This window comes from Macaca fascicularis, chromosome 4 (assembly GCF_037993035.2).
Source record: "Macaca fascicularis isolate 582-1 chromosome 4, T2T-MFA8v1.1".
In the NCBI taxonomy this organism is placed as follows: Eukaryota; Metazoa; Chordata; class Mammalia; order Primates; family Cercopithecidae; genus Macaca; species Macaca fascicularis.
The window spans coordinates 13,186,999-13,201,669 of record NC_088378.1 but is presented as its reverse complement, the minus strand read 5'-3'; the positions used below and the strand labels follow the sequence as shown (position 1 = coordinate 13,201,669).

The window sequence follows — 14,671 nt, the reverse complement described above, 5'->3', positions numbered from 1 at the left end:
CTGAGGTAGGATTGCTTGAGCCAAGGGGTTTGAGGTTACAGTGAGCTATGATATCACCACTGCTCTCCAACCTGGGTGACACAGCGAGACCCTGCCTCTAAAAAACAAAAATATTCAACAGTAATAATAATTTTTAAATGGACAAAAAATCTGAACAGACACCTCACCAAACATGATAAACATGATGGCAGCAAATAGGCACATGAAAAGATGCTCAACATATGTCATTGGGGAATCACCAATTAAAACAATAATGAGATACCATTACATACCTATCAGAGCGGCTAAAATCCAAAACACTAACACCATCAAATCCTGGCAAAGATGGGGCACAACAGGAACTCTCATTCATTGGTGGGAAATAGAAAATGGTACTGCTGCTTTGAAAAACAGCTGTGAGTTTCTTACAAAGCTAAACAAAGGGTTACCAGCAATCATATTCCTAGATGAGTTAAAAACTTATGCCCAGAAAAAGCCTGCACACAAATTTTTAGGACACTTTATTCATAATTGATGAAAACTGGAAGCAATTAAGATGTCCTTCAAAAGGTGAATAAGCACTGTAAACTGTAATATATCCATACAATGGATTATTTTTCAGTGATAAAAACAAATGAGCTCTCAAGCCATACATCTAAAGACATAAAATAACTATAAATGCACATTGCTAAGTAAAGGCGCCAGTCTAAAAGGCAACATACTGCATGATTCCATGGTCCATGGCCAAAGTTAGCAAAACCTCTCAATATCTGTTTCCTAATTAATTACTCTTCTAAAATGTAACTTGAATATTTACTGATCTAAAGAAGTTCTTTTAAATTCCATAACATCTATTTATACATTGCAGCAAAAAAAGGCAGACTTTTTTTTTTTTTTTTTTTCCTGAGACAGAGTCATACTCTGTCACCCAGTCTGGAGTGCAGTGGTGCGATCTTGGCTCACTGCAACCTCCGGCCCCTCCACCTCCCGGGCTCAGGCGATTCTCCTGCCTCAGCATCCTGAGTAGTTGGGATTACAGGCATGCGCCATCATGCCCGGCTAATTTTTGTACTTTTAGTAGAGACGGAGTTTCACCTTTACTCCACCAAAAGTTTCTTATCAAGATCCCAATGACCTCCATGTTGCTAAATGTAGTGGTCAATTATGAATCCTCATCTCATTTGACTTACAGCAACATTTAACATAACTTATTTTTCCTTCCTCCTTAATCACTTTCTTCATTTCGCTTCTAGCACACCTACTGAACAGTGGGTTTTCCTCTGTTCACTGGCTGCTCCTTCACAGTCACCTTTGCAGAGAACTCCAAATCCACCCAAACTCCATGGAATATCTCTTTTGGTGATATCAACAACTGCTATCTAAACACTACTATAAAACCCAAAATTATATCTATTGCCAGATCTTTCTCCTTACTTCTGGACTCATTTATTCAACTGCCTCTTCCACCTCCACATCTCAATGTGAGTTTCTTAGAGGCATCTCAAACTTAACATGGCCAAGCTAAAATACCAACCTTTCCTCTCTCTCCCATTCATAAATCTGCAGACTTTCCCGTAACAGTAAATGGCACTTCCTCCATTCTAGTTGCTCAGGTTAGAAACTTTGAAGTCATTTTTGACTCTTACTCTCACACAATCTGTCAGCAAAATCTGTTGGTTACACTATCAAAACGTATCCAGATTCTCTCACCTGGATTATTACTTTAGTTTCCTAACCAGTCTCTCTGTTTCTACTCTTGCTTCCCCATGGTCTATGCTCAACACAATTTAAAAGAAATATTCACTTCAGGCCAGTTGCAGTGGCGTCTGCCTCTAATCCCAGCACTTTGGGAGGCAGAGGCAGGAGGATCGCTTGAGGCAATCACTTGAGGAGTTCAAGACCAGCCTGGGCAACACAGTGAGACCCTGTCTCTACAAAAAGACAAAAATTATCTCCACTTTTATGTAATTTTGGTTAAAAAAAAAAAGGAAAAAATACAAAATTAGCTGGGCATGTTGGTACATGCCCATAGTCCCAATTACCTGGGCAACTGAGTTGGGAGGATTACTTGAGCCCAGTTCAAGGATGCAGTGAGCTATGACTTCACTGCAGCCTGGGTGACACAGTGAGACTCTGCCTCAGGCAAAAAGAAAGAGGCCAGGCACGGTGGCTCATGTCTGTAATCCAGCACTTTGCAAGGCTGAGGTGGGTGGATCACTTGAGGTCAGGAATTCGAGACCAGCCTGACCAACATGGTGAAACCCTGTCTCTACTAAAAATACAAAATTAGCCAGGTATGGTGGTGCATGCCTGTAATCCCAGCTACTTGGGAGGCCAAGGATGAAGAATTGCTTAAACTTGGGAGGTGGAGGTTGCAGTGAGCCAAGATTGTGCCATTGCACTCCAGCCTGGGCAACAAGAGCAAAACTCCATCGAAGAGAGAGAGAAAAAGAAAGAGAGAGAGAGAGAAAGAAAAGTAGTCATTTTAAAAAAGTCAGATCATGCCCTCATCTGCACAAAACTCTCCAATGCTTTCCCAACTCAATTAAAAATGTTAGTCCTTTCAGTCACGTACATGTTCTCCCACCATTACTTCCTTTCTCTGTGACCTCATGTTATTCTCTTTGTACTCATTGTGTTCCAGCCACACTAGCCTTCTTGCTATTTCTCAAATGTGCACTCAGGCTCCTGCCTTTGCACTAACTCTCTTCATTAGAATGCTATTTGCCCAGGCATCTATATGGTTTATTCCCTCCCCTACTTCATATCTCCTCAATTGTCCCCTTCTGGATTAGGTCTTTTCTAACCACTTTATTTAAAAGTAAACCTAGCCCCTCACATCCTGACACTCCCCATTCCCCTTCCCAGTTGTTTTATTCTCCACTGCATTTGTCTTCATTTCATTTACTAAATGTTTTACATATTTATTTACTATCTCTTCTCAGTAGAATGTAAGCTCTATGACAGTAAGAATTTTTATATATTGTGGTCAGTGCTGTATCCTCAATGTCCTGTTATATAAAAGGGACTCAACAGAAATTTGTTGAGTAAATGTGTGGGTGAAATGGAATATGAGAACCAATGAGTGAAAAATGGTCTGTATGGTTGATCTGGAGAGCAGTATATGAAGTGAGTCTGAAAGAGTACCAGATGATGTCAGGCTTTATAAAGGAGTTTTGCCTTTATTTTAACAGTAGCAGGACACCACTGAATAGTTTTAACCAAGAGAAAATCTGATCAGATCTGCAGTTTCAAAAAAATCATTCTGGTAGCTATAATGGAGAACTAATGGAGGAGGGTCATTGTGAATAACTGCTACTGTAGTGGTCTTGAGAGATTACCACAGTTTGAAGACAGGTGGAGAGAAAAATATATTTGAAGGATATTTTGGGAGATAAGATTGGCAGAACTTGGTAATAATTTAGCCATAAAAGTATGAAGGGCAAGAAGAAATAAAGAATAATGTTTGGCTTTCAAATTTTCACAAGTAGATGGATGGTAGTGTCCTTTGCTGAAATAAGGAACACTGAAAAAGAATCAGATTTGTAACAGATAACTATGTATTTGATTTTAGGAATGTTGAGTTTGAGATGCTTTTGAGATATCCAAGAAGAAATATCCAAGAGATAGATATGTGAAAGCTGAGAGGTGAAGCTGAATGGAGCTATTCATTTGAGAGTCATAAGTGTTGGTGAAGCCATGGGTACACGTGAGATCATATTTAACTACAGCATAAAAAGGCACCCAGCCTTAAGAAACTACCCTACCCTTTATGGGCTGGATAGAGGATGATCATCCCAAAAAGGAGATAAAAACGGAATGGTTTTGTTTTGTTTTCTCAATCACATTCATAAGTTATTCCCTTTTCAAAATTCGGATTCAAACTAGAAGTGTTAGAATGTAACAGGCTTTTGAAATTCGACCAATTCATCAGAACTATGCATCTATTCAAAAATAGCTCACTTACAGAAACAATGTAAAGAATTCACAATATGTGTCTCTTTGTAGCTTCAAAGTACATCAATACACAAAAAGCACCCTTCCCTTCCCACCCCACACCGCCAAGTATGTATGATTTGGCTTACTGACGTTTCCTGAAAGTACCCTATCTCTCGCTCTGGGCCTTAGCATATGCTGTTCTTTTGATCTTCATTTCCGCTGGGATGAAGATTTCCCTGGCTTTCCAAGACTGGGCTAAGTGATCTCCTTCTAGGCATCCCAGTGATATCATATAGTATTGTAACTGTATGTCTAACAACTGGTTCCTCTTAACTGGATAAGACTGTCTTTCTCATTGTTGTATATTCAGTGCCTAGCAAGATGAAAGTTTTAGAATTTAATGTAATGCAATTCTGCAACATAAAGAATTAAAATCTACACCGATTATCAGTCCACTGATGGCCGTTCAAACCTCGACTTTTCTCAAATAATGACTTTCTAAAAGCAAATAAAGCCCAGCACATCCCTAAGCAAAGGCAAACAAAGGTGCAAATGCGCAGAGATCCCAAATCCATCCCGCGCCTGCCCACAGAAAAGGGTGGAAGCAGAAGCAGCAGCCCGAAGCTCCAGTTTCCACAGCATCCTTCCTTCTTAGGCCGCTCCCTGCGACCCTCGGGATCAGGATCCCTAAATCCTCGCCTCACCCACCACACCCCGCGCTTGGGCAGCTGGACTAGTCCTTCCCACGCAAGCCACTGGAAAAATCCTTGGACTAAGGGAGGCCACGCTAGATGGCTTCGTCTCCAAAATCCCAGAGGAAATGGAGGAAGGAAAAACCCTGTCAAGGAAAGGTGACAACCCAGCCTACAGTGCTTACCAAGCAGACACTCTCAGTCAGCCCCTGCCACCGCTAACCGTTGGTTCGCGGGCAGCCACAGGCGACGTCGCAGTGGCCTCTGGGGATTGTAGTTTCTGTCGCAAACAAAACGCGCCGGCAGCATCAAAACTACATTCCCCACAAGTCAACGCGAAGACGTCCCACCGACTTAAATCTGGGGTTTGGAGTAATAAAGAGGCCGTCACTACTTTTACGGTGATCTTAAATGTAGACTCAATTTCGTCCAGGAGTCCCTTCGTGCCCTTTTTCTTTGTCGTGCTTGTTTTGTGTGTGACGAAGTCTCAGTGTACTTCTACGCCTTACTTTTTCCTTCCCCTTCTCCAGGACACACTCCAAACATCCGGGAACGGAAACCGCCCCAGGGCGCAAGCTTAGAGCCTCCGGAGGCGCTTGTGCCCTGTTCTAAGTCACGCATGCGTAGCAGCCGGCAGCGGTTGGCAGCCGCGCGCGGCGCACTGGGGGTCCGGAGGTAGCCTGCCAGAGGGCGGGGCTTTTTCCAATGGCTTTGCCTCGGCGGGTCGCGTCTGCCTGGGCGGGGAAGAAGGCGCTGGGGCCGGGGTGGCTCCCGGTTTGTGCCGGGCGGAGAAAGGGGAGGGGCTGGGGGTGAGGACCCCGTCTCCCCTCCCTGCTCCCGCCCTCTGGGCTGATCCCCACCGATGGGGCTGGGCGAAGGGCGGGCTTTGCGCCTTGGGCCCCGCCGCCCCGCCAGCTCCGCGGCCCAGCCCTGCGCTCGAGGATTGCCAGGGCCGCCCTATGCCCTCTGGCTCGGCGGTGGTGGGCGAGGGTGCAGGGATCGGAGAAGTAGCGTCTTCCCGGGGGTCCGGAATTGGCGGGGCTGGGGACGCTTTTTTTCGTCGCCGCCCGCCGAGACAGCGGCTGCCCGAGACTGCCGCCCTCCAGCAGCGCCAAAGCCTCCGGCCGCTGCGGCCAGTGGGCCAGGGTTCGGCGAGCCTTCCCTGCCGGCGCCCGGCCGGCTGCTGAGGCGCTGGGAGGAGCTGCGGAGGGCGGGGACTGGTGTCGGAGGAGGGGCGGGGTGGGAAAGCTCGAGAGAACCCGGTGGCTGCACAGACAAAAAAGCCCCGAATGGCTGGAGGGCGTTCAACTGTTACCAGCCTTTTGGGGCAGAGCACGGATTTGACAGCTCCACAACGTGAGGATATCCGCTGACCCCGCGAGACGGAGGAGAACGCTTCCCCGAAATTCTCCGTCCACCAAAGCCAGAGCTGCAAGGTTGCAACTTTCCAACTTTGTTTTCCAGAAGGAAGACTGCCCTTTAGTGTACAAGGAGAGGGTGAGAGGGTGATCTAGCTTGTAGATCGGCTGAAGACACCAGTGGTTCCAAATGTTACCCATATGTGTGTTTTCATGACGATTTGATTTCTCTGATTTTATTTTTACATTTTTCATTTTAAAAACACAGAGTGATTTTTGGGGACATGCTGAAAGGTAACTGAAGACCGCAAAGGAAAAACTATTGTCATGGCTGAAGGAGAGAATGAAGTGAGATGGGATGGACTGTGCAGTAGAGATTCAACTGCTAGAGAGACAGCACTGGAAAACATTAGGCAAACCATTTTGAGGAAAAGCGAGTGTCTTCGTTCGGTGAAAGAAACACCTCATCGTCCATCAGACGGGCTTTCAAATACCGAGTCTTCGGATGGGTTGAATAAGCTACTTGCTCATCTGCTTATGCTTTCTAAGAGGTGTCCCTTCAAAGATGTAAGAGAGAAAAGTGAGTTTATTCTGAAGAGCATCCAGGTAAGGAAGAGCATTTTAAATACAAAACTGTCTCCCTAGTACAGTGAAATTTTATTTGCAATTATTCACGTTGTGTTTGTTTCTATTAGGTTGTTATGTAAACTTTGATTATGAGTTTACATCTTTAAATTAGAGTGTTCTGTAAGTAAACAAGTAGCGTTTTTCTAGAGAGTTTTAGGCAGAAACTGCTTTGCTCCTGGAAGAATATATGAAAACTACAGTTAATTCCAAGTAAATACTTGTTTTTCCTTATATTTCTTTTTACATGTTGTTGGGAAATGTAGCCATTGTGTTTTTTCACATTGTCACAGTGTTTTGAGTGGAAAGGCTCACATTTAAAAGCCTCTAAAATGATAAAGGGTATTAAATGTTTCCTAGTCAGCCCGTTCAGTATAATTGGTGGAACAATTTTGTCTTATTTTTAAAAACAAAACAAACCAGGATGTGTTCTCTAAATGCAACCTCTCTTTTTTCAAGAAGAGAATTATATAAATAATAAAAAGCTTTCTTAAAAAAGCTAACATTTTCATGTTGAAAAGGTGGACCCAGGTGGGGTATTTGATAGAAGCACTTTTATGGCAAATTGCTCAACCAGCTTTCTCTGTGTTTGCCTGAATTGTTTCTTTTTCACATGTATAGCTATTTAAGATATGAGTGCAGCAGGTTAAAAATATTATAGTTTTTCCTCCATTTTGTTCATAATTTATCTTGTTTTATTACAAGGTGTGTTAGAAGACTTTTTTAAAAAAAAGTTTTTAGATATTGAGAATATTCAGTAACACCTTATATATGCTTGTCAATCTTTACATTTCTCAATCTGCGTGTGTTGTCCAAAGTCATGTATGAGAGGTTCTTAAAATTTAAAATGTACTTGGGTAACTATGTAAGTTAAAATTGACAGTTTTTATATACTGGCTTGAATTTAGTTTAAAGCAACAGAAAAATAATAGCGACAAAATGAAGACCCTATTTAAAATCTTGGGATATTCCTTCTCACTAACACTTCGGAAACAATTGTCACAATTCAGAGTTACCAGAGAGGAATTAATATACTAGGTAACTGAAGTTTACCCTTTGAAACACAAAAAGTTATTTCTCTATCTTCTAGACTGTAGTGGCTATAACAACCATTTTTGTCCATAATGGGGTCATCATTAAGCATATCGAGTATTGTGCAGCAAAGGGTGGAGGACTGACTATATGATCCATTAGTTTTTATATTTTTTGTGTGTAATTTTTATAGTTTTTCTCTTGTTTCCTTTGCCATCAGGATACTTGACTTTGGTCTCTTCCTGATCTTTCATTTTGCTGCTTAATTTATATTAGAATGGGAAACCAGATAACCGATTTTGTTAAGAGTTATATTGAAAATAAAAGTGAGCAGGCTCTGAGGAGTATAGTATCAAAGGATTTCAATATAATGATAAATATATGGATACTGGAGTCAGAGTTGGGCTCAAATTCCGCTCCTTTACTAATGACCTTGCCTGTAACCTTGGGCAAATTCCTTGACCTTTCTTAGCTTGAATTTCCACGTCTGTAAAATGGGAATAACAACACAGAGCTCTTGTGAGAATCAAATGAGATATAAAGTGCTCTGGTATATATAGTAGATGCTTCTCTCCCTTTCATAAGTGAAATACATAGACTATGCGATATATATTTCAAGACTCATTCATCCTGCAAAAGGACTCAAGAATTTCCTTTCCTGGGAAGGTTCCCTATAGACATACTCTTTTTTTGCATCTCTGCATCTATGGTACAATTATAACAGGCACTTTACTTATATTGTGTTATAAACACATGCTTATGTGTCTGTCTCCCATAGGAAGGCTGTGAGTTCTTAAGAGTATTGGCTGGGACCTGGAAGCTACTAAATAAATATCCAGTGGATGAACAAATTTATACTTTCCTTCTTTCTGTTTTTCATCAGTAGTCTGAATAGATGAAGTTTTCAATTTAGGAGTTTCCACCCAGCATCATTCATTTATGCATGCAGTTTTGCAACAAATGTTTATTGAACCCCTGCTGAATGTCATTCTGAGAACTGAGGACCAGTGGTAACAATTTTGACATTATACCAAAGGGAAACAGACCATAAAGAAGTAAACAAATAAAAAATTTAATTTTAGATAGTAAGGGAAAGCTTTCCTGAGGCAATGACATTTAAGCAAAGACATGATGAATGAATAAATATTATCCATGTAAAGGTGAGATTTGTGAGGGGACATTCCAGACATAGGGAACAGTATGTATGAAGGCCTCATGACAAGGAGAGCAAATGAGTTCTAGGAGCTGAAAGTAATGCAATATGGCTGGGGCAGACAGTTTGAGGGTGGCATGAATAGCTTAAGAGGACATACTCTGGAGTTTGGCAGACCTGGCTCCGATACTGTCATGTGTCACTTAATGACATTGATGCACTCTGAGAAATGCATCATTAGGTGGTATCATATTTGTGTGAATATCGCAGGGTGAAATTACACAAACCTAGATGGTATAGCCTACTACACACCAAGGCTATGTGGTATATAGCCTGTTGTTTCTAGGCTACAAACCTGTACAGCATGTCACTGAACTGAATACACTTTAGCAATTGTAATACAATGGTAGGTGTTTGTGTATCTAAACATAGAAAAGGTAGAGTAATAATATAAAATTACAATTGACCCTTGAACAGCATAGGTTTGAACTGCATGAGTCCACTTATAGGAAGATTGTTTTTTCAATAGAAGTTATACTAAGTTGGGTGGGGTGGCTCACACCTATAATCCCAGCACTTTGGAAGGCTGAGGTGGAAAAATCTCCTGAGGTTAGGAGTTGGAGACCAGCTTGAACAACATAGCAAGACCCATCTCTACAAAAAGTTAAGAAAAAAAAATTAGCTGGGTGCAGTGGAGCACACTTGTAGTACCAGCTACTCAGGAGGCTGAGGCAGGAGGATCTCTTGAGCCCAAGAGTTTGAGGTTGCAGTGAGCTATGATTGTGTCATTGCCCTCCAGCCCTCTGGTGACAGAGCAAAACCCTGTTTCAAATAAACAAACAAAAGTTACACTTGAGTGTGCCTGCCTTTTCTGCCTCTCCTTCTGCCTATTCCACCTCTATCACCCCTGAGATAACATGCCCAACCCCTCCTCTTGATCCTCCTCATCAGTGTACTCAAACTGAAGACCATAAGAATGAAGATCTTTATGATTATCCATGTCCACTTAATGGTAAATATATGATCTCTTCATTATGATTTTCTTAATAACATTTTCTTTTCTCTAGCTTATTTTAGTGTAAGAATACAGTATATAATATGTATAACATACAAAATATGTATTAATGGACTATTTATATTATCAGTAAGGTTTCCAGTCAACAGTAGGCTATTGTTGGCTGAGTTTGGAGGGAGTCAAAAGTTATACACAGATTTTCAACTGTGTGGAGGGTTGGCCCCCTAACCCCCTTGGTGTTTAAGGGTCAAGTGTGTAATCTTATGAGACCACTGTTGTATATGGGGGGTCTGTCATCAGCTGAAATGTTATGCAGTGTGGGACTACTTTATTAGCTCTACAACTTTGAATAAGTTACATAATCTCTCCTTGATTCACTTTCCTCATCTGCAAAATGAGCATGATGCTTATGATTCCTGCCTCATAATGTTGCTGTGAGAATAAAATAAATGATGTTTGCAAAGCATAGCACAGTGCCTAGCATATAAGGAATGCTCAGTTAATGTTAGGTATGCCTACTATTACTCGGCAGAAACCAGACCCCAGAGGGGCTTGTAGGCTATGTTAAGGGTTGTGGACTTTATCATAGAAATAATGGAAGCCATTGGGGGATTTTGAGCAAGGTAGTGTAGTGATTGATAGTGCATCAGAAGGATCACTCTAGAAAATGGATTTCCATGGTCAAAAGTGGATGTGTGACATCAGTTGGGAGGTTGTCCTAGTAGCCTATGACAAAAGTACTAGCAGACTAGGATGTGAGGTAGGGCAGGAGGGAGTGGAAAAAATTAAAATGGGTCTGGTAGATATCAAGGAGTTAGAAACCACAGGATATAGTATTTAGTTGGATTTAGAAGATGAGGAAAATAACAAAATTAAGCGTGGCTCTAAAGTTTCTGGCTTGAGGTACTTGGTGAATTGTGCAGTTATTTTCTGAGACACAAGAGTGGCAGGGGGTCAATTTAGGGGAAAAATGAATGCTGTTTTAGACATGTTGAGTTTAAGTTGTCTGTGAGATATCCAAGTAGAAATAGCTCCTAAATGAATTTCTGCCCCCGATACCACTCTTCTAGTTCTGTCATTGCTATCTCTCACTTCTCCAGATTAAACTCACCCTCCACTTCTATATCTCTCCTCCCCATAGCTGTAGAGCCATTTATCTAAAATGAAAATCTATGTAACTTTACTGGCAAAAGCCCTTTAGAATAGAATAGAATTTAAACTTCTATGTCACATAGTACCCAGCATTATCTGGCTTTACCTCTCCAGCTTCACTGCCTACCATTTTAGCTTCAGCCTTGCATGAGAAAGCAAATATTAATTCAAATGTAGCACTCCATAATGCTTTCTGTTATTCATTAGTAAAGCAGCAAAAGCTGCGGTGCATATGCAATTTCTGTAGTTGCTCCTCAAGGCCCTGAATTGCTGTAGGTCAGCTCGGAGGGCTATAGTTGGCAGGGGAGAAATGATGACAAGGTGGTAGAATGGATTCAATTCCAAGGAGCTAAATCTATTTAGAAAAAAAATAATGACACGTTGAGAGATAGCATCTTTTGTTTATACCCCAGTTCTCGATTTATTGATTCCACATCAACATGTTTAAATATATTGACATTTTTGAGAAATATGCTGGGCCAGACAGGCACTGTTCTTGGGACTTGAAGATCAGTAAGTGTTGTTTCCTGCTTTTGAAGAAGGTTTTCTAGTCTCATCCAAGGCTTTATTTATATTGGGTTTTTAAAGAAACTTAAGAAGAATTACACCTTTTGATACTCTGGGTTCTCTAAATAAGGGAATGGGAGTATTAATACTGGCCCACTTTACTAATATAGTCTACTGGTGAACTATATTCGTGATGATACATGTAATTAAGGAGGAAAATGTGAGAGCACATATGTATCAAAAGATTTTGAGGCATATCCAGAATAGCCAAGTACTTTTCCAAGAATGATCATTTGATCATATTTTCATAAGTTTGCCAGCAATCAATACTGTCTGAAAGTAAATTGGCTTAAGATAGAAAATTTAGAATAAGCAACAAAATACTTATCTTTGGTAAGTGGGGTAGAGGAGGCTTTCATTTAGTAAAGTGATTATTACACCCCCCTCCTCCAGGAGAAATAAAACTTTCATTGTTGGGTATGAGGCATATTTGTAGCTGTTAGAGCTACAGTTGGAGTTGCAATATCTAGTTGGTATCCAATTGAGTAATAAATAGATTGAAGATCTAACAAGAAGTTTATTATTTCACATAATAAGTCTGGAGGTTGGCAGTTCCAAGCTTGATTGATTCATTGGCTCAACTACATTACTTGTCTGCTTTCTTTTTTTCTTCTCCTTTCCTCAGCATAGCAAGTGATGTCTCCATTCCTACAGCATGCTATTCCAGGCACCATGTGCAGACATGACTCTCTGCAGCTAAGAAAAGAATTTCTTCCCAGTGTCTCTCTCTTAGGGAAGAAAAACTTTCCCAGAAACCCTCTAGCAGACTTCCTCTCAGTTTCTATTGACTGGGATTGGGTCACATGCCCTTTTCTAAGCCAGTCATTGATGAGGAAATTGGGCATTTCTATTTTTGGTTTGGACTAATCAGCATTCAGCCCCTAAGGACCAGGAGACCACCACCCCCATCCCCCACCCCATCACTTGAACAGAAAATTTCTCAATGAGTAGAAGCAGGACAGAAGGCAGTCAGGCCTAATTACAGGCTTCCATTAAAACTGCATGTGTATCTAACTAGATAATATATCATTTGGTCTATTTATAATTTGGATCTGATTAGATTAGAAGCATACTTAATTCATTTATAGTGGGGCTATAAAATATAACATAACAGATTGGAGACATTCTAGAAGCAGATTTGGTCTTTTTAAATGATTGTTTTGTTTTGATTTTTTTTTAACTGCCTTTTAGTGAGAGCCAAAAGTCTAAGGTAGTGCTTGTCAAACATTCACTGCTGACTCTTAGATATCACAGCAAATATGAGAGTCCTCTTTCAATATTTACACTAAGCTTCTCTCTTCCATACCACTATTTTCTGGCCTTTCTTATTTTATTGATACATTGAGAACTCGGTCCCTTTACCTCAGAAAGCCTTGTGGCTTACTTCTCAGTGCCTCCTCTCATTCCTGTCTTTGACCGCTTTCCTTCCTTGCTTTTGAGGCTCAGAGAATATTCTTTATTCTCAGGTTTTCTGTCCTTCTTTGGATAAAGAGTGTGAAGAAATTGAAGGCAAATCTTTAACTTTTTTTTTCTGAATTGTTTGAAGACAGAGCCAATCTTTTTTAACTTTCTGACTTATAGTAGGAATTATATCTGTACTATCTATACTCAGTGTCTTCTTTATAATATATAAATACATCTTGTCCTATGTTTTGACTCTTCAGAAAGATCAAAATTAACAACAATACTCTTATGTTTTCAGATTTCATCTATTTTGTTTTATTTTGTTTTTTGAGATGCAGTCTCACTCTGTCGCCCATGTAGTGCAGTGGCACGATCTTGGCTCACTACAACCTCTGCCTCCCGGGTTCAAGCGATTCTCCTGCCTCAGCCTCCTGAGTAGCTGGGATTACAGGTGGGCGCCACCACACCTGGCTAGTTTTTAGTAGAGACGGGGTTACACCATGTTGGACAGGCTGGTCTTGAACTCCTGACCTTGCGATCCACCCGCCTCGGCCTCCGAAAGTGCTAGGATTACGGGCATGAGCCACTGTGCCCTGCCCAATTTTGTCTATTTTATTCCTGTTGCAGTGACCTCTAACATGAAAAAAAAACTGATTCATTTAAAAAATATTTTTCTAACATAGTTATTTTGTTTACAAATGGGATACAGTATTTTGTACAAAGATGTTAAACACTTGCATAGTAAATTTTACTTTAAGATCATGGGTTGTTCATGACATCATGAAGGATCCTCTAAAACAATTGCTTAATTAGAATTTTTTTCTCATTTTCAACACTTGTGTCCTTAAAGTGCTGTATGTGCAGACCATTTATGAAGTAAAAGAATTAGAAAATAGGTGTGCTGTTGTCTTTGTTTAGAGTTATATTTATTTTTCTTTTGATAAGCCATTAGAAATTTGCAAAATATCTTTTTACCATTTGAATAGGTAATAAATTAATAATTCAAACTGCTAACTTAAGGATTGTTGAAACTTTGGTCTGACAGAAAGTAGCTGTGGAATCGTGGGTATAATAAAGGATTCTTTTTTTTTTTTGAAATGGAGTCTCACTCTGTTGCCCACACTGGAGTGCAGTGGCATTATCTTGGCTCACTGCAACCTCCACCTCCCGGGTTCAAGCAATTCTCCCTGCCTCAGCCTTCCGAGAAGCTGGGATTACAGGCATGTAATTACACTAAAAACTACACTAAAATTACACTAAAAACTACACTAAATTACAAAAAATGTAGACTAAATTCACTAAATTACAAAAAAAATTTAAAATTACACTAAAAACTACACTAAAACTAAAAATTACACTAAAAACTAGCCACACCCGGCTAGTTTTTAGTAGAGATGGGGTTTCACCGTGTTGGCCAGGCTGGTCTTGAACTCCTGACCTTAAGTGATCTGCCTGCCTCGGCTTCCTAAAGTGCTGAGATTACAGGTGTGAGCCGTTGCGCCCAGCCTAATACAGGATTCTTAATCACTTAAAATTTTAATAAAATGGTCACTACTTCGGGTTGTGTGTTAATCATGAAGAATTTTCTAATTTAAAAATAGGCAGTGTTTATGTTGTAGCAAATTAGCATAGACTGGAAGGAACCATAGACATGAGAAAAATCTTAGAATTTGTGGAAGAACAGAGTTGATGCTGGTCAGGGAGGGCAGCATGCTTAAAATGCTTAGAAGGATGAAAGTGCTGCTGGAAGTACATC

At 40.6% G+C, this 14,671-nt stretch overlaps 2 protein-coding genes across 27 annotated transcripts in view; one reads left to right on the top strand and one right to left on the bottom strand.

The window, feature by feature from the left end:
* The window catches only part of CEP57L1 (centrosomal protein 57 like 1), a 58,776-nt gene extending 53,414 nt beyond the window's left edge, over window positions 1-5,362 (bottom strand). For 22 of the 25 annotated variants that reach the window (XR_012433339.1, XR_012433341.1, XR_012433340.1 and 19 more), the window contains exon 1: window positions 4,796-4,876. The gene's annotated coding sequence lies outside the window, so the exon portion shown is untranslated. Of the gene's footprint in view, window positions 1-4,795; window positions 4,877-5,119 lie in introns of those variants that run through there. The other 3 variants (XM_005551547.4, XM_074036836.1, XM_074036842.1) reach the window with 1 other exon arrangement.
* SESN1 (sestrin 1) overlaps window positions 5,305-14,671 on the top strand; it is a 107,729-nt gene continuing 98,362 nt past the window's right edge. For both annotated transcript variants that reach the window (XM_045391683.3, XM_045391684.3), the window contains exon 1: window positions 5,305-6,574. In XM_045391683.3, coding sequence (XP_045247618.2) covers window positions 6,296-6,574 — 279 coding nt within the window. In that variant the 5' untranslated portion in view covers window positions 5,305-6,295. The remainder of the gene's footprint in view (window positions 6,575-14,671) is intronic.